The 20,641-nt window shown below is 40.6% G+C and overlaps 1 protein-coding gene across 4 annotated transcripts in view; it reads left to right on the top strand.

Annotated features, from left to right (window-relative positions):
* CACNA2D3 (calcium voltage-gated channel auxiliary subunit alpha2delta 3) overlaps positions 1-20,641 on the top strand; it is a 733,714-nt gene that overhangs the window by 319,053 nt on the left and 394,020 nt on the right. For all 4 annotated transcript variants that reach the window (XR_004375600.1, XM_032794295.1, XM_075073101.1 and 1 more), the window contains exons 6-8: positions 13,366-13,497; positions 17,265-17,325; positions 17,409-17,559. Coding sequence is in view for 3 of the 4 variants with exons in the window: in XM_032794295.1 (XP_032650186.1) it covers positions 13,366-13,497; positions 17,265-17,325; positions 17,409-17,559 (344 nt within the window). In the remaining variant the exon portion in view is untranslated. The remainder of the gene's footprint in view (positions 1-13,365; positions 13,498-17,264; positions 17,326-17,408; positions 17,560-20,641) is intronic.

Here is a 20,641-nt window from a genome sequence, read left to right on the forward strand (position 1 = left end):
GCAATTCTGTGGTGGGTCCTTCACTCGCTCTGGGATCTGCCGCCAAAGTGCCCCGAAGACCGGGAGCGCGGAAGGACCCCCGCCTAGGGCGCCAAAAACCCTGGCGCCACTCCTGAACATCACCTATGTCAAATGGCATTTCCATAGCATGATGTTCAATGGCATGCTAAAAGATGCGTTTATTCACTACAAATTGATAAATGCAGGCCGTAATCAAAAGTTCTGCTTGTGTAGGAAAAAAAAATCTTCTGAGTGTAATAGAGCCTTCTCAAAAAGATATTGAAATGTGATGAACCACAGCCATTTTTTTGATTAAGTAGGTTTTTTCAATTTGCCACTTAAAAGAAGCTATGAATATCATTCAGTCATACTTCCATATCAACTCCTTCCAAGTGGCTGTCAAACAAAAATTATCTATTTTCTAGAATATTAGAACCAAAAAAATTCATTCTCCAAGTGATGCAGAAAGATTATAATCTACAACTGGCAGATATGTAAAAATCCCTTCCTGCAAGGTGTGAAATTGAGAAATAAAATCTTGCCTGCCATTATAGTATGCAATTTTGTTAACTTCTATGCTTGATAATCTTTCTTGGACTTGCTGTTGGAAATATGACATGCTGGGAATTATTAAAAATAGATATGGCCAAGCACCACCTTGATGACGACTGGATTTAGATGTTGAAACCCCTCCTCCTAAACTCAGTCTTTAGATTGTAAACTCTTTTAGACAGGGTCTGTGCCTTCCTTCTGTTGGGGCAATGCCTCACACACTTTGGGTGCTACCAGGAACGAAGTTATAGTAATACCTGAACTGTATAAGTGATGCCGACAGCTGCAGCAGAGTACAACAAATGGAAATGCTGAACTTTATTCATTGATAGAAATACAAATTACAGATTTTATAAGTATAAAGGGAATAATCTATAAACTTCCTCCACTTTTCTTGCAAAATACCTGATAGTTAACAACATATAACTCAACGGGAATTGCAAAACATAATTACTATCTCATAAATAGCACCTCAGTTTGATGGTTTAACTAAAATCTATTGCATATCAGAGCCCTTCTCCCGGTAGCGACTGGTACAGTTATATTGTTCTTCTTCCTGTCTGTCTGAAAATTATAAAGTCTCAGTCATCATCCCTCATGTAGATGTAGGTAAATTGGAATCTCCATTGGCCCGTCATCAGCAAACTGTTGCTTGGTACATTCATGAGGCAGTTGGGCACTCTGGCCTTCATCTAGTTATGCACATATGTGTTTGAAATCATCTCAACCAACCAGAATGAACAAGAAAGCAAAAGCACACCCTAATACCTCTGTACCCTGATGTTCCTTTGCTTCTGTAGGGCATATACCAACAGCGGGAAGGGCATGATAGACTAAGGGAGATACTGGTCGAGAACTTTTATGCAGCTTGGATGGGGAAGGCCAGGGTAGTTATTCTTGCTCTTCTGGATTTCTTTTCTGTTTGGTTTTTGGCTCCCTAGTTAGTTCTTATATTAGTATTGTTTTCAAAGTCCAGAATATTCAAAGCATCTTGTTCATCAGAGGTTCTAGTGTCCGCCCTGCCAGCCCTATCTTATGGGTTTTTTCTTTGGATCTTTGCCAGTGTCTTTCTTGATTACTGCAGCCAGCCAAATAGACCCCTCTGTCCAGTTTGCATGTCTCTCCCAAATCCAAGCACAGGTCAAAACAGGAAGTACTGGTTGGTATGTTCACACTTTCAAATAAAAATTTTCTTTTTAAAGGCAGGTAACTTGGTTTTATCAGAAGTGCTGGTAGCTCTTCAGTCTGATTCAAGAGAACTGTGTTCTCTGTAGCACTGCTATTTCCAATCACTTTTACCCTGCTTTCAGTCCTAATTTCCTGCAACGCAGGTCCATTGTGTCATGTAATGGTCTCCTTTTCCACAGTTTCCCACCATTCTGGCTTTACCAACTGCAGTCTCTGCTCAGATAAAGACGTGCGTGATTGCTGGTGATGGAGTTCCCATGTTAAAGCACTTCCATCGTTCATCACTCGAAAAGACCTTCCTTATACCTACAGATTTAATCAAGATTGCAGAGAGTTTCCTATCATCCCACAGTTCTTTCTTTTAATTTTGACTGGCTGTAGTACAAAGATGCACAGAATTCTCTGCTGGTTGCATCTGGCTTTGCTCAAATCCTGTGTGTCAGATCCTATTCCCAGTCTTTCTTAAGATCACTGCTTTGTTCTTGCAAATGACATTAACTTCCCGGTTGTTTGTTCTCTGAAGCAATGTCTACAAGACTTTAGAAATGTTGTCATCCTCACTCAAGATGTGTATTGTGCTTGATCTTTCCTATCTGTCTCTATCTAATCTGTACATTTTTAATATATCCATGTCACCACAGCAAGTAGATGTCAAAGATGAGCTAAGTAGTCACATGATTTTTTTTTTCTGTAAAAGCCTCTACTCTTTAACACTTCTTGATTCAGTTGCTTTTGGTTAGTTACTTAGGGCTGGAGTCTGACCTTTGGCACAGCCATGAGGGAAGGATAGTGTGATAGCTACATTCACTACTTCAGGCATATCCCCTAGAGTCATTGTGACCTAGGAAGACATCTTAGTGGTAATTCTTCCCATACTTCCTCCTTGCTCCCAGGTGTTGGGGGGGAGGCAGTTACTCACCACTGGCCTATACCATCAGTGGATTACCACCAACCTGCCTTGCTTCTTTAACTACTTTGTTCACTTAGTAGCTATTCTGGAACCAATGCTCCACCTGCTCTCTGAAGGGAGTAAGTGGCCACATTGCCCTGCTTCCTCCTTTGCACCTGGACCTATCATCTGGGTAGCCCACATAACTGTGTAAAAGGGGCTGTTGCATCCTAAGTCTCCTGTCCAGACACACATTCTGAGTAAGACTCTAGCTCTTAATGTATTTTTTTAAATCTCTCCATGGGCAGTGTTTCTGGGTTTGTAATACTAGACCAAATGTTGCTCTCCATTACTCCCATGCAACCCTACCGTCTTCAATGAAAGTTACACTAGTATAACTGATAGCAGAATTTGCACTCTTTGGTCTATCATTCAGTTCTGAAACTGCTCGTTTTACATATTAGGTACATTCTACAGGAAAAAAACAAAGAAACAAAAATCGAGTAAGACAAATACCTGAGGAATACATTGAATAAAGTGAAAAATTGTAAATGATCACTAGACAAGATTAAGAGTAGATGTTAAAATAAGGTAAAAGTCACAAGTCAATCTCATTTTGAGTTGGGGAGAAGCAAGCTCAGTGGGCTCACAGAATTATCACTTCTCAATAGTAAAACACTTGTGCAAGCCATCTGCACCTTGCAGCATCAACAAAAATTAATATGGTGGTGTATACAGAAAATGGATTGTAGTTTAAATCCTGTTGGCCCTACTCATTTGAGTAGTTCCATTTGGTTCAGTCTGAATAAGCAAACTAGATTTGGCCTATTATTGATTTAAATAAGAGGAGAAACAAGTCAACCACCCATGCCACCCACCGTAGAAGCAAACATACAATGGATGAATCAAAAACAAACTCATGACTATATAATTATACAAAAGCTTTTGACTGGACTGAAGAAAAGATTTTTTTTCTTGGTGCCATTTTCCCCTCTGAACTGTATATTTAGAAAGTACTCTAAATCTCCACACTTAGGTGGTAAGTGATATAATATCTCTGTGTTTCTGACACTCATCAGGATTGGATATGTCCAGACATTTGTTCAAATGGTTGTAGGACAAATGTAACAATTGTAGCTTTTGTTTACAGGGAAGCGGAAAAGATCAACAGTCACAGAAAGATACATACACACTTAGTCTAAGATGCATGTTCTTAATTTTTTTTTCTATTATTTTAGAATACAGTAATTGTTTGCCTCTCCATCTTGCTACATAACACAGACCTCACTTTGTTTTTTTTTTGCATTTGTATGGTGTGAAAGAACAACCTAGACAGGAGGGTGAGGCAGAGAGAGAAAACAGCTCTTTTGGTCTAGTATTAGTATACTTGGCTAGAACATAAAACATTTAGGAATACTGTTTGCCTGAAAACCTACAAAGGCATTTTTACACTGTCTGCACTTTGTTTTTCTGTGGTTCTTTATTATGTTTTTTATTTGCCATATTTCAAAAGGAGCAATTAATGTTTTAGAATCCATAATTCTGAATTTATAATATATTCATCCCAAGATGCACTTGTCCATTTGTATTATGGTTCCATACATTTTATTGCTCATTGTAGAGGTTCTTAAGCAGCTGAACACTTTTTCGTATCTGAAAAGCTTGTTCTAACCACATTTCACTCAGGCAGAGCCTCTGATGAAGGCAGTGGGAGCTTTGCCTAGGTAAGAAGTGCTGAATAGGGCCTTTAAAGAAGTACCATAGCTGTTGGCAGATTGTGGGACAAGTGAATTGTGGAGATAAAATAGTGATTTGTCACAGTCTACAGTTTGAGGACAGACAGCATTGTGTCTGTCTGATCTGTGTCTTACCCAGATTCACACAGCCACACTTGTGTTGATATATTCTTGTGTGTACTGGTAGAGGCTTGGTATTTGACTGTAGCCCTATATGATCCTAATATGTTTTAGCAAAAGGAAAAAAGTCTCTCTCGCTCTCTTGTTTTTTTTTTAAGGCTCCAACATACCCTACAGTATATGCATAGTCCCCATTCATAGTACACATGATGTTTTCCTATTGAATAACTTAACAATAATGATCAGGCACTTACTTTACAGTGGGCTTGTGTTTTTTCTTAATGTGGTTACTTCTGCTTGCTTTTAAAACACTTACAGAAAAGATTTGTATACAGGTTTGTCCTTGAGCAGTTTCTGTGAGCTTAGCTTTGGTTTCCAAGGCTGCACCTTATCCTTGTTATATATCACTTGGACAGCAGCTGAGCTATAACTCTTTTGGTATGGTGTATATTAAATATTTTATGGCATGGTTGATTTCATTTAGTAGCATTGACATTTCCTTTCTTTTGCTATAATTTGCAGTATGTTCTACTGGCTTCCTGTATTGTCTTTTGTCAAAGTTAGAATCAGGACTCACAATTTGTCAGACCACTCTGTTTTATTAGCGCAGTGCTCCGCCAATAACACCCAGATAATGTGAGTGGTCATGCAAGACCCAAACAGTCTTATTTATACAGATAAAAGAGCGGGAATTAGACAAAGGGGCAAAGAAAGCAAAACAGTAAAATTCACCTGGGGCACAGCATGCATATCCCACTTCCTTACTAACTCTTATCGATCTAAGGCTAATACTTCACCAATTGCCCTTAAACGGTGCAATTGTTGTATGTTAATGTCTGTATTCCTGACACCTGGATTGCAGCATTCCAACAATTTTGCTTAAAGGTACAGACAGCATTTCTTTAATCCTTTCTATTTTTACAATATAATTCATTCTACTTTCACACTTTCAAGCACCTTTTCCACCCAGGCCACCAGCATAGTTTTAGATTTCCTCGTCGATGATAGATGCAGTTCCATCCAGTTTGCTTGGAAACATGTTCAAGCATTTCCTGTGTGTCAGAATTGACTCTTCATATTCTTTTAGTTTCTGAGTCTGGATTTGCTTCTGTGATGAACTTACTGCATTTATGCTGGGCTCCTATTTTTTAGTTTGTTGGTTATTGTGAGTTGTACTTTTCCTTTCCTTTCCTATCTGGAGAGCTATATTAGTCGTCGTCTTCTGCATTGTTCTTCCCTTTGCCTCAATCAGACCTTGGTCTTCTAGAGCTCTGTGGGGATGCATTTTCTTAGAAGCGTGTACTGCACCTGTCTTTCAGTACTGCTATCCTTCTGTTAGTATTCCTGCAATAATACAAACATCTGTTCTATATTTCTCAGAAAATATGAAACTGGCCTGTTTTCTGACATTGTCTTACCTTATGATGTGATCCTACTACATCTCACAAGCTAAACAGGGTTAAAAGAGGTCAGCAGTTGGATTGGAGACCGCCAGGGTACCCTCAAGTGTTGCAGAAAGTATTCTTTATAATTCATTAGGCGGCAGGCTTTTCTCAGACAGTGCCCCAGCATGGTGTATGGGAGGACTTTACAGCTGAGAATGGTGTCTTTTGAATGAGAAATAAAACTGAGATCCAGTCCACCTTGGTAATTTAAAAACTCCATGAACTTTTCATAAAAATGAGCACACTATGGCTGTATTCCAACTTGGGTAATTCATTTGTAAATGTCTAAATACCTCCTCTTCTTTTAAATAGATATGGTATTCACCACTTCCTGTCTTGCACTGTTATCTGTTACCATGCACCCCAGAGATAAGCTGCACCCCTGTATACAGAGGGGTGATACCCTTTATCTATCTTGCAGAGATGTTGAGACTTCATATACATTCGTAAAGCACTTTGAGATCCTCAGATGAAAGTTGCATTGTCTGTGCACACAATTACATAAAAAATGTATTAATTTATTGTATTTCAGAATGTTTAGAGTAGTTCAAGATTTTCTGTGTTCAAGAGCAAATTCTATTTTAATGTCATTACAGGCTCTCAGGCTCCTGTGACACTGAGTGTTACTTAACTACATCACAGGGACATTGTGAAGGATTTATTAGGTTTTTCTTTTGGACAGTGCTCTGAAGACACAAAGCACTATTTTAAGTGCCAGCTAGACTAATCGTTATACTGGTGATCTGTGTGCCAGTGATGTCATTGATTTGTTATTTTTAAAACATCATCAGACTAAATATGTTGTCAGTGTCAGCCTGGTTTAACTGGCAATTCTGTCACCCTTTGAGCTACAAGCGTGTTGGATTTTAAGTCTCGTACCAGCACTTGGTCTTATATGCAGTACTGACACTGAGCTGCAGTGCTGGTACCGTATGTTGCTCTGCAGTGTTAGTGTTGCTGTCCTTCAGGGCAGACATTACAGGGAGAGGACCTTTTGTTGGTCTGTGGAAGCTGTTCTGGCAGAATTTAAAGATCTCATCACCTGTTGAATACAATAGGTGATAAAACAATTATCTTGATTAATACTTGCTCTCAGTAATGAGACAGATTGCCCAAAACATAGTGGGAACAACAGTATTGTATTTCCTTTAGAGTCATTGCACTTCACCATCAGTAGCAAATATATTATTTTGAAGCTTGCTGAAATAACTAAAAATGCAAAATGCACTATTTAAAATATAAATATTAGCCTCTTATCATAGAACTATCTTACCTATTTCCCTGTGCATGTGAATTGCTTGTGAACCATGTGAATAAAATGTTTCTTATTCCAGTGCCAGTCTTCCTCTTCATTCTGTGAATTCCATTTTGGTGCATTCTTTCAGCCGGCACATCTTGCTTGTCTTTGCTGAGCCTTCAGCCCTACTTCTTAGGGTCAATAATATCTGTGACACCTACTTAATTGCTACATGCATTTGTACTGTTCCTTGCCAATTATATTTCAGATTCCTGTCTATGTACCTGTGCCTGAGGGCTGTGTTTATATTAAATATCAATTAAAAAAACTGATAGCAGCTACACAAATGGCAATAGAACAAAATCATACATATGTGCAAGCCAGCCAGAGTAGGGGATGGGAGAATAAAAGAATGTTTTAATTTTATTTTAGAGGTTATTACCATGACATATCTTTGCAAAACAAAAATAAGATTTATGTTTAAAGTATTCTGGCAGAAGATATTTACATTTATTGTTTTGGAGTTTGCCTTATAGCATCATGCTAATAATTTTTTGTTTACATACAGCTTTTCATCCCCCAAATATTCAAAAGAATCTAGTTACCCAATATTGAAATGTAGCTTCTTTGGGGGATGCAAACACCACACGGCAGCCATACACAACAGGACAGGCAGTAGAAGATACTGTTTGGCAGAATGTAGTTACCAGAACTGGAATTTGTCTAGCACAACAGGCCTAACACATGTACCATTAGAAGATGTGCCATGAGATTTCGAATGGATCTCAGTTGTAGTTTGGGTGGCACTCCCACAGAGAGAAGCTCGTCCAAATACCAATGAATACCTGGGTGCTCCTACTTTATGAGTAAGGTGTGCTAGCTGGCAAAGTCATGAACGTGCCCATTAGAAGGGGTAGATCTCTGGATTATAGCCATAGTCCTGCTTTGAGGGTGGCATGTAGCCATGCCATCAGAAGTACTGTAAGGTCATTATGTCCACAGCCCAACTCCCAGAGCTCTCAGCACATGAAGGGAACATGCCTGCAGCTCTGATCTTTTGCCCCTTCTCTTCCTGGCCTCTTAGCAGTTGCTAGCACTTCAGGAGTACTGTGCTCAGTGGAATGTAGAGACTTGATTGAGGGGCATAGTGCAGGTAAGTTTTCTGCACCTCACTTTTCCTTGCCCATCATTGAAAGGCCTGGAGAGAGTCTGGCCTAATATGTTTCCAAATAAGAGTGGCTGATGTATAAAGAGTCACCTTCAGGTCACTCTGAGTGTCGCTAACAGTGCAGCCAGCATAATGAAAGTGCAACATGCAGGAAGGCAGTAAATCCTCTCTTGACAATCTAGCATTCATTTTAAAGGAGCTGATTATCTTTTAATGGGCATGGTAGATTTTTAATTGTTGCCTCTTACTTAAAACGCCCTGCTTAATGCACCTCTCCATTTCTGATTAGTTTCAGGGTCACTGGATTAATGCTTTTAAGTGATCAGCCTTTGGATGTGTTGTGATTATTGATATTAATGTAATGCAGAAAATATGCTAAAACGGGCATGTGTTAAAGTTAGACTCAGGACTCACAGTTTGTCAGACCACTCTGTTGTATTAGCACAGCGCTCTGCTAATACACCCAGATAATGTGAGCACAATATGAGACACAAACTATCTTATTTATACAGATAAAAGGGGGGAGCATTTAGCAAGATAACAAAGGAAGCAGAATCTGATAAGTTTACTTGGGCTAGCCATGCATATCTTATTTTCTTACTTAACCATTACCGATCTTCTGTTAATGTTTCGCCATTAGCACCCTTGTTTATGCCTAATGTTTCTTTTCCTGGCACCTGTATTTTAACATTTCTTATTTCTACTTAAAGGTACATACAACATTTCTTTAATCCATTATTATTTTTACAATATAATTAATTTTACTTTCACACATGTGTGGGTAAAATTTTCCCTGTTGTATCAGAATGTCCTGGTTTGTGGCAATACACACACACACACACACACTCACACTCACACTCACTCACTCATTGAAGCAATTACTTCTTGTTAGCTCATCCTTAAGCAATCTATAGTTACAAGCATGGGCATTTCAATATGTCTTAATTCATAAACATCACTTTCCCTAGGTACTTGCTATCTGCAGTATTGTTTATTTTAAAATAATTTTTCAAATACTCTCACGGTTTCATATTATAACACTGAAACATTGCAGCCTGGGCCAGTAAAGTTGTCTGGTAGCAAGAAAATGGCCTCCCATATGTTGAACGTGAGCTCAGATAGACTCCAAATGAAGCTGTGTTGAGTTTTATTCTGCTGGAATGAGTGGTGGTGTGATGTGGAGCCTTAGGGATAGGGTGGAGACAAGCAATAAGATTTTGGGGTCTCTGAGGAATGCAGGATAGAAGAAATCTGGTGAATTATTGAAATTGTATGATGTCATGTTTCTGGCATGAAATCCTGGTTGTAAATTGTAAGGAAGCCCCCAAATGCCTTTAAAATTAAAAGTCATAAAGCAGTGATGTCCAACCTCAGATTGGTTATTAGTTCTTGCTGTTGAAGGAAGGACCATGAAGGAGCTCAGGTGCCAAGTTGAGAGCAGGCGCTTTGCATGCCCTCTCAAGAGGAGATCTCCCTTAACATGCTCCTAGAAAAGGAAATAAACCCTAAAGAACTGAAACTAAATTTTGTGTTTCAAGTGAGATTTGAACTCCTGACCACCTTAGCTATGCTACTGCTGCAATGAGTCACTGAAACAGCTGTGCTGTTTAATAGTAATCTGGCTCCTCCAACAGAGCTAGCATGGTTTCAATGGGACTAGAATCACAATATTCAAGATAGCGTTGGTCTATGTGGTGGGGTGAGAACATGGCTGAGATTTCAACTTGTTGCTTTTGTCACCTAATCACTAAATGCTGTATTGGGACTGAACGCAAGGTTTGCTTTCTTGTTAGATTAGGATTGTATTTCTCCAAATTGATGTCCTATTTTTGTAGGGTAGGCAAGAATGATCCTGAATTTCAGGCCATGGTGTTTCAAGGAAACTTATTGGAGTAACTGTAAACTAGCGAACATTTGAGGTTTTCAGCTGTACAGAATAATGACCTTTAGGCAACACCAACATTGTATAGTGAAATGGGTTTCCTTTGTATAGTAGATTTGTTGGACAGAACTCAAATTTGTGTTTGGTATGTCTCTAGTTTGACAAGTTTTGATATTATATATAATATAATATTTCATTTTCTAGGACTAAATTTAACTCCACTAGACATGTTTTTAAAACAAAATCTGCTTTGTTGAGCTTGCTTTTTCAACAGCCCTTCTATGTAAACCTAAATATTTAGATGAATGCAGAGTTCAAAGATATGTAACTGAGACATTTCCCTTTTTCTCCTGGTATTTTTCTTTGATGAATGTAAGGATAGAAAACAATTCTCCTTTTTTCCACTCCATTAAAATCACATTCTAAGCAATCTTCTGAAATCAATGCATAGTGCCATTATTTTACAAGTCTGTGGAAGCATTATATGAAACACTTGAACAAGTGGGTAGTTGTATGTGCCTTTTTTTTTTAATTACAGCTCTGATATAAGTTAGCTTTATTTTTCTAGTGGAAGTGTTATTTCAAATACTTGAACAAGTTGTGTATGTGTGTTCGTGCCTTTAAAAACAATGCTACAACTAAGATTTTAAGTTGGCTTTATTTTTTCTTTTTGAAATCATTGCTTTTAGGTGCAGGTTGTATGAGGAATATAGAGCATCTTTCTTTATCATGTCTCATTTCACAACCACATGTGATATCTAGCTCAAATATTTTGGCTTCCAAATATATTAATTCAGTTTTGCTTTGTCACTTTTATGACAAATAACCACTTTACAACATACAAAAAGTACTAGGGTGTCTTAGGATTTTAAGTGTCACTGGTTGAATATACTATGCTGTTATCATAAGCCTTTCTCCCAAATCTGGACCTTAGCGTCCAAAATCTGGGTGCTTAGCATGAACCTCCAAGCTTAATTACCAGCTTGGATCTTATCTCGCTGCCACCGATCAGGATTCTGAGTACCTGATAAACTCTCTGGTCTCCCCAAACCTTTCCCTGGGGGACCCCCAAGACTCAGATGCCCTGAGCCTCCAACAAAGGGAAATAACCCACTTCCCTTCCTGCTCTTTACTTCCTCCCAGATTTTCCCGCCCTGGGGATACTAGGAGATTTCCCTGCTTCAATCCCTTGAAACACAAAACAGAGAGGACGATTTACCTTCCCCCCTCCTTCTTCTCCCCCCTCCCAGTCTTTCCCTGAGAGAGACAGTACTCCTGGCACAGAGATTCCTATCCCCTTGCCTTAACTAGGAAAAGAAAATCCAACAAATTTTAAAAAGAAAGCTTTATATAAAAAAGAAAGAAAAAACACATGACATGATCACTGCATCAAGATGACATAACACAGGGCTATTGCTTAAAAGAAAATATGAATAATCAGCCTTATTCAAAAAGATATCCAATTTAAACATTCCAGCAACTCCACACATGTAAATACAAAATACAATATAAACCTATTGCTTTTCCTTTTGTACTCACAACTTGGGAACAGAAGGGTAGAAAGAAGCTTGGAGATAGAAAAAAAAAAGCTCTTCCCTCATAGCCGAGAGAAAACAAACAGGCAGAACAAAGACAAAACACACCCAGAAGTTCCCTCCCTCACTTTGAAAAATCCGGTTTCCTGATTGGTCCTCTGGTCAGGTGTTTGGTTCCCTTTGTTAACCCTTTACAGGTAAAAGAAACATTAACCCTTAGCTATCTGTTTATGACAGCTGTATCAAAAGAAAAAACAAACATAATGGAAAAAAAATCTTCTCACATGGAGTGTTTTCGTTTGCTTTCATGTACTATTCTGTTTATGGGAATAAAAAAATAGGTCAGTCAGTGCTGGAAAATCCAAGCTCAGTGTTTTTTCACATAGTAGTTAGTGCTATGCTCTGTTTGCTATACATTTGTTTGTTTATCATAATATGCTTACGTACTCCAAAAGGAAATGGAAGACACTTCACTTTCTAATGTGCATGCTGAATAATCTATATTATTATAAAGTAAAACATACATTAGACTCCATTGTACTAAAAAAGTACTACTATGCAGAGGGTCTCCCCCTATAAAGATTTTCGCGAAGATAGGAGTGTTGGTATGTAAGAGTACACATCATAGGTAACAACATGGCGAAATAGAATCTGTCTTTTGACATGGATATTATGTATGTTATCCGCACAAATAAACTTTTAACATACAGTTAAAGTGACCATACTAAATACAAAACATTCATGCAGAATACATAAATAATATTATCATGAAAAATCCTGAGCCTTAAAAGTGTGTAAATTACGAGTTAAAGTAATTAATAATCTGTTACCCTTACAGTACATTCATGCAGTAATAGTGATGTGACCCTTCCTGTTATGTATTCTAATTAACACATCTCACCTATAAAGTATGTCTTGGAACTCTTATACAGATCAGTGATGTATATATTGAATCTTCTACACCTATGTATACGTTTCCACTCGGTAAAATACATAAATAGTGTTGAAAGTGTTTGTAAGTATGCCTGTAACTGCTTCAAAGCAACTTCAATGAGAAATGGAGTGTTAGAGAGAGACAGAATAATCCCATCATGACTTCCTGCCACTTTATCCAATATTTGTGTTATGTTGCATTAATATATGATGACATTGCATCATCATGACTCAAGACCATTGTCCATTTATGCAGTATCATGTTATAGTACAACATAACATCATCACACCCATCTTTCCACACCTTGCTAGCTGTTGGGAGGGTGGTTTGATTGGGAAGTGCATTTGCTGCTCGCCCTTCTCTCTTGGCTACTGAAGGAAGTTTTCTCTCTCTTTGGAGTAGGTGTGTTTTGTGGGTCATCTCCTGAATGTTGGGAATGAAGGCTGGAGAAAATAGTTTCCAGAGGCCCGTACACACCAAGTTAATAGGTAGTGAGACCCAGAAAGTCCTGGAGAAATACTCACTGAAACTGTGGACTTCGTAGGAGCCACGTATAGAGAGGGCAGTTGACTGATGAGCTACAACTTGCAGACCAATGGTTTTAGATACTGAATCAGCCAAAGATGATATGGTGCAAAGGATTCTATCAACTGAGTGTCACTCTTCTTTATTTTTTCAGATCCAGCTATCGTAAATGGAGTCTTTTGGTCAGAATCCTTAAACAAGGTGTTTGTCGATAACTTTGACCGTGACCCTTCTCTCATATGGCAGTACTTTGGAAGTGCAAAGGGATTTTTTAGACAGTATCCAGGTATGCATATTAATTAAAATAAAATGAACAGGTGATATTGCTGCAGGTTTCCATGAAAAAATTAATGTTGCAAGTCCTGAATTTTGCAAGCACCCACAGATTCCATTAACTTAATTTAGAGTTCTCAGAGCAGTTCTTAAATATTAATAGCCTTTGCTTTTTTATCCTCTTTCTCCCCAATTAATATTTGTAATTGTGAAAAAATTGGGAATCGTCCAACACCAAATATATTGCCACTTGCTTTTGCACATATGCCCAATTCAGGTGTGACAGATATTCCAAATGCATGCAGTATCTATGTGGAACATATTGTATTAAGTGTATGTATCACTCTGGGGCAGGGATTGAACGTATGATTGTGTTCTGTTCTATGGGGGATGATTATCACAGGCAGAACCGGCTTTAGGCTGATTCCCCCGGAATCGGGCCCTGCGCCTAAGAGTGCCCCGTGCCGTAGGCGCCTTCTTAATTTTTAATTTTTTTTTACATACCTGGCAGCAGTCCGGGTCTTCAGCGGCACTTTGGCGGCGGGAGGTCCTTAACTCACTCCAAGTCTTCGGCAGCATTTCAACGGCGGGGGATCTGGAGCAAGTGAAGGATCCCTCACCTCCGAAGTGCCGCTAAAGACCCAGACCACCACTGGGTATTCAAATCAGGCCCCGCAATTCCTAAAGCCAGCCCTGAACACGGGGTGGCTTTTAAGCATACTGGCTTTCTGGGGATATCACAGTGTAAGGCAGGGAGCTATGCAGCCTGAAAACCCTGGGAAGAAGAGAGAGAGAACCTGTTCTCTGCCCAAGAGAGATGGCATTTGGGAACCAGGAACCTTAAGTGGGTGACTTCAAGGGAGCACTGAGGGTGGTTGTAGGTGTTATTACCCTGAAACTGAAACACCATCTTTTTGTACATTTACCCAATTTAGTGCATTTTGCTTAGTGTTTGCAAACTTCTTGTGTTACGACAACCAGGAAATTGATACAACTGAATGTAAATTACAAAAGAAATTGAGCCAGTACTTGCAGTTTTGCCATTTCAAAACTTCAAACTTATTTGCAAGGCCTACATTTTCTCACTGACCATCTTGTGCATGTAGAAATTCAGAGCGAGTTGGCATAATTTCAAGCTGAGATATCGCTGGTTCCAGCAAATGCTGTACATGCATAAATGCTAGCACACACATGTAATAAGTGGGGAAAAAAGTTTGGAGAATTATAGGTATACTCATGTTTCTTGGTGAGAACAGGTAAGACCCAGGGAGCATTTTTCTGCATAGTGCTGTATCATATGAGATATTATTTAATTCTGTTGGATTTGAGTTTTTAATAAAAAATGAAGTTTTAATTTTGCTTGGGAATTATGAAAATGTGACTTCAGGCAGAAATGATGCCAACATTGCAAATGTAGAAATAGAACTCAGACAGCTAACAATATAATGTAAAAAGCCTAATTTTGGAGTAGTAGAGCTGTTCCATATTGTGGTAAGTAAAAATAATTACTACACATATTTATTTCTGTGCAAATTCAAATAAAATTAGCATTTTCCTTGCTAATAATTTCCTCATTCATATGACTTAAAGCAGAGGTGGGCAAACTATGGCCCGGAGGCTACATCCAGCTTCCCCTGAGCTCCTGGCTAGCCCCTGGCCCCTCCCCCTGTAGCCTCAGCTTGCTCTGCCGCTGGTGCAATGCTCTGGGCAGTGCAGCTGCAGAGCCTGGCCTGACTCGGTGCTGTGTGCTGCGCAGTGGCATGGCGGGCTCCCGCTGGGCAGCACGGCTGTAGCGCCACCAGCTACCAGTGCTCCAGGCAGCGCAGAAAGGGGTCAGGGAGTGGAGAGGAGGGTTGGATAGAGGACAGAGAAGTTCGGGGGGTGGTCAGGGCGTGGGGCAGGAAACGGGTTGAATGGGGGCAGGGGTCCCAGAGGGGCAGTAAGGAAGGGGGATCTGGATGGGGTGGTGGGGGACATCAGTGGTGGGGGTTCCTAGGCGGTCAGGGGACAGGGAGAAGGGGGGATGGATGGGGGGGCAGTCAGGAAGGAGGGTGGGTTGGATGGGGCAGCAGAGGGCAGTCAGGGATGGGGGTTCCTGGGCAGTCAGGGGACAGGGAGAACGGGGGGGGAATGGGATAGGGATCCCAGGGGGGCTGTCATGGAATGGAGGCGTTGGTGGGAACTAGGCAGTCCCGGGGTCCCAGGGGACCGTTGAGGGCGAGAAGCAGGAGGCATTGGATAGGGGGCAGGGGCTAGGCCATGCCTGGCTTTTTGGGGAGGCACATCCTTCCCTAAGTGACCCTCCATACAATTTCCAAAACCTGATGTGCCCCTCAGGCCAAAAAGTTTGCCCACCCCTGACTTAAAGGGAGCCTCTCCCTGGTGCTGAGAGACTCGTCTCTCCCTGAGGTGAGATAAACATGGGACATAAAGCAGAAAACCAGAAATCATGTCAAGTTCCACATATCAGATGACATGGTTTCAAACACCTTCTCTGTAGGTTAATAGAGACAAGAATTTCCTTTGCTGCAAGGCATGAAAAACGTTCCTATAAGTTTCAAGGCATTAAAAAAAATGCTTAGGGAAACACAGGATGTTTCTGTGTCTCTGGCTATCTCTCTACTAGAAAAAATTACATGAGGCACAAAAAGATAATTAATTTCTTAACCTGAAATAGTGTGAGAAGATAAAAGAAGAGAATTCACCCTTCAGATCATTCTGATAGTACTCTGCTTGATGCAATATTTCCTCTTTATTCATTCCTTTTTTTATTTTGCACTTCCTTGGCATCTTCTCTCTGATGCCATCTGATTATCTCAAAGGATTGTTTTACGCATACAGTTATTAACACCCATTAAACTCCAGCGGAATACAGGCTCTTACATAAGACTCTGCTCTTACATAGCACCAGATCCTGCTCCCATTATTTTCAATGACAAAGCTCCCATTGACTTCCCTAATTCAAGATCAGGCCATTAGTTAAACTGCTCTTTTAGTTGATCGGTTAGAGGCTGTTTTCTGGAGCCTAAAGTCTTCATTGTTTGTATGTATGTATGTGGTTGGCTGATGACTGACATCTCTCTCTATAGGTTTTAGTTTATAGTTCAGACCTTAAGATCCTTGACATTTCAATAGTGGAAATTCTAGTATTGTTATTTTAAGAGGATCCTTTATTGTGCTACAGATTGAATGCAAGTCCAGAAATATCTCGATTTAAAAACGGAGTGTGTGGCGGGGGGACTGGCCTGTTGATGTTCTTTATTTGAATGCTGGTATTATATTTCCCACGGGTCAGAAACATTACCTCATCATAGTCACGTGGTCTGTCGCAAAATGTCTGAAACACAACCTGTGCTTGATGCCATCAAGCATGACAGTCCCTGGCAAGTTCAGTCATGGTAGAAAGAGTAGTGGGGAAATAGACTTGATTAGCATCATCATACTCTTGCCAGCTACCATGGCTAAGCATAGTGAGGCTCTAGACACATTCTTTACTGTGATGAACAGAATAGTGGTGAAGCAGCCTTCACTCTGCAGTGGGCTGAAAGCAGCTGAGAAAGATGATTATATTTCCCATGGTCCTATTTTGTTAAAGTATTTTTCCAGCGTTAGCTACTGCAGTGACCAGCAACTGCTATAGTTCTTTGTATGTGATATTTAAGCACGTCTACTCAATCAATAAAATATTAGAATCCTTTAAATTCTACTTTCACCAGTAGCAAAGACACGTATTATGAACATTCTGATATATTGTAATCTAATCTTTTTTTAAAAAAACAGGAATTAAATGGGAACCAGATGAGAATGGAGTTATTGCATTTGACTGCAGAAATCGAAAATGGTAGGTAACAATCAACCACCAATGTGTTTTTAAGAAATACAAAAAAAATATAAGATCAGTCTGCATTTTGCTTCTTGGTCTAGGTACATACAGGCAGCTACTTCTCCAAAAGATGTGGTCATTTTAGTTGATGTCAGTGGCAGCATGAAAGGACTCCGTCTGACAATTGCTAAGCAAACCGTATCATCTATTTTGGATACCCTTGGAGATGATGACTTTTTCAACATAATTGCTGTGAGTTTCTCTGTTTTTTTCTTTTCTTCTTTTTCTAATTAATTGTTTTGTGTTGTATTCTTTGTCATGTTCTACATTGTGGCATGTGCATGAAATAAACTGAATTTAGAGGACAGGTATCGAGGACTGTGTAATGGCATGCTATTTCACTGAATCCTCAGTAATTGGACACTCTTTGGATTTCTCCCAAAGCAACTTTATTCCTTGCTTTCACTTAATATACTGAAAATTCTCTGGACATATTCCCTCTTTGATCCCAACATGTGACTCTGCCATCTGACACAGAAAGTAGTTTTCTGTATGTCATTCTGGGCGTTGCAATAATTACTGCCATAATAACCTAATGTTATTGCCTGAGGTGCAGCCAGCACAGCTCTGGTGTGTGACTTTATGCAGCTTTTTAATACAATCTGTTTGTTCAGCTTTCCACCCCACCCTATAGATGCTTTTTTCTCTGTTTTCCATAGTGGAGTGAAAGCTAAGGAATGCTTTGCACTTAAAAATAAGTTGCAATAGTCTTGTACTGTCAGAGCCCCTTAGTTAAGACTGCAACATACTCACGTCAAGTTTGCAAAGATACCGTCTATGTTTTCAGTCTGAGATATGACGGGTGGTGTTAGCCCCTAAGCCAGTTGAGTTCCAGAACTGCATAAGCAGAAAAGTCATGAAGCAAGTAAAGCGACATTCAGAACCCACTGCACTGTGTCATCTTGATCTGCGTATTATTACTGTGGTTCTCATTTCACTTTTATTCCTAATAACCATTCTTTTTCTGTACTTTAAAAGCAACAACAAAATAATGGCAAATATAGCAATTCATGTTACTCACCACCAACATTCTCTAATGGTCTGCAAAATTATATGTGAAAATTGGTATGTGACACTTAGCCCCTGAGTTACCATAGTATACATACACGAGGACATACATTTACTATATACTCTATTCAAATTCTATGTCAGTTTCCGATATGATCTTGTGATATGACATTGTTTTGCAGGGAATAGAATGAGGTGCATTATCAGCATTACTAAAGATGATACATTAAATCATTAATAGCTGTCATTATTTCTATGTGATGTGGCAGTTAATTTTCCATGGCACAGTAAATTTTTTAATTACAAGGTAAGAGCCTTTTTCTGCAACCCTTAAACACAAAGGGACTACTCACGTGAGTAAGGGTGTCAGGAACAGGTGCTAAAAGTTGGCTGCCTTTTCAAATTATGTATTGTGGCTGCCCTTGTTTTATAGATTACACATGTTCCTTTGCTGATAGCTTTAAAAATGCTTTGTTAGTATCATCATATATCTAACCTAGGATTTTCTTCAAACTGTTTAATTCAATATATGCTCAAGAGGTTATTCAGGTACAAGCAAGTGCACTTTATGTAGTACAAAATGTTCCCAGTAAGATGCAGATCTTTTGTATGTAAAATGACTAAATAGGCCCTAAATAGCCAAACACTTACTATATTTTAACAGATAACAGGCAGTTAGTTCAGAATATCTTTCCTATTAATCTTTAATTACTCATTACATAATTAACAGAAACTCACAGAAGAGGAAGGCATAATTACAGGGTATGGCTACACTTACATTTTTGCAGTGCTGGTAGTTACAGCTGTGGTCGTACAGCTGTGTAGGGCCAGCGCTGCAGTGTGTCCACACTGACAGCGACCAGCGCTGCAGGGGCTTGCTTCGACTCTCGGGTCAATGGAATGGTTTCTGTGAATTTGGCCGGGCGGAAAGCCACGAGCGCAACGCCTAGTTGATAGCACTTGAACCCCACACACCACATCGTAGCACACCGGAGACAGTACTCTCCGCAGCCATCTTTGCACCCAACGTGGACTCACCTGGGAAGAGGGGGGGGGCCTGCCTCTCGACATCGTGGATCATGGGTTTCTGAATTCGGTATGAAAGCACGCCGCTGTTCTCAGAGCGCGCAATAGCACTTAGATACGCGCTCTAGTTCCCTCTTTTCCACAGTGAATTACGCGTCGCTTCCCAAAACCCCATTCCAGGTCCGCTACACTAGAGCCCACCCCCGATATCTCGCTGTCTCCGGGTCCCTAGGGGATCCAAGAGCGTGGAGGGTCTCTCTACAGCTATGTGGATTTCCGCCCTCCTAAAGAGCCCTACGCAGTCTTCGCCGGGTGTGCGCGGATATAGCTGGTGCCCCCCAAAGATCACCGCCGAACTCACTACATCAATTGCTCTCGCGAGACTCAGCCCCAGTTAGCGTACCTGACGTGGGCCATACTGGACCATGGAGTGGCGTCTCGCCCTCCTTCAACTTCGCGGCACTCCAACCGCGCATTGCCACACGCCTTCTCGGCCCTGAAACTTTGAAGAGCATCTTCAGCGGCCACGATTTACCCCCGACGTAGAAATAGACCCAAATCAATGGCCTAGCCTATTCCACCTCCTCGCCATTGCTTGGCAGGCCGCCATAGCCCCTCCCTCCCAAAACCATTCTCCATCCTTTATCATCAAAAGCTTCTTCAGCCGGCGCACAGCGGTTCATACATGCTGCGATTTACCTCCCTACCCAAAGTCATCCCAGACCACACAGCACCTCGGGGGCCCTGCGGACCTGGCAGTTCTTCTGGTGGAAAAATAGCTTCCTGCTGCATGATCCCTGGGCAGTCCTCCCGAACACTCTGCATGCCTCACTCTCGGTTCCTCTACACCCTCCCCCCTCCTCTCCAGGCTCTGAACTGTCCATCGGATTTCCTCGGATTGGCAGGGGTTACATCCAGATATCCGCATCCAGCTCCTGTAAAAACAGCAGGTCGTGGGGGCAGCACCTGAACGGCGGTTTCCTCGTGTGCTATTGCAGTAGGGCACGCTCGCAGCCTCCTTCTACCTTAACCCTGCACCTGCACCGCCGACCCGGTCATAGCCCTGTATTGCATTGACTTGATATCTGGCGGTAGGTAACTAATTTCTCCAGCTGCGAGCGCAGCTCGTGCTGCACAGCTTCCTCACACGCCAAACACTGATGAGATCCTGCAGCTCGACAGTGCTCCATGCTGGGGCTCATTTTGGGCGTGGAGGCATGGTCACTGATGGATTGATTGA

The sequence above is a fragment of the Chelonoidis abingdonii genome, chromosome 17 (genome assembly GCF_003597395.2).
Source record: "Chelonoidis abingdonii isolate Lonesome George chromosome 17, CheloAbing_2.0, whole genome shotgun sequence".
In the NCBI taxonomy this organism is placed as follows: Eukaryota; Metazoa; Chordata; order Testudines; family Testudinidae; genus Chelonoidis; species Chelonoidis abingdonii.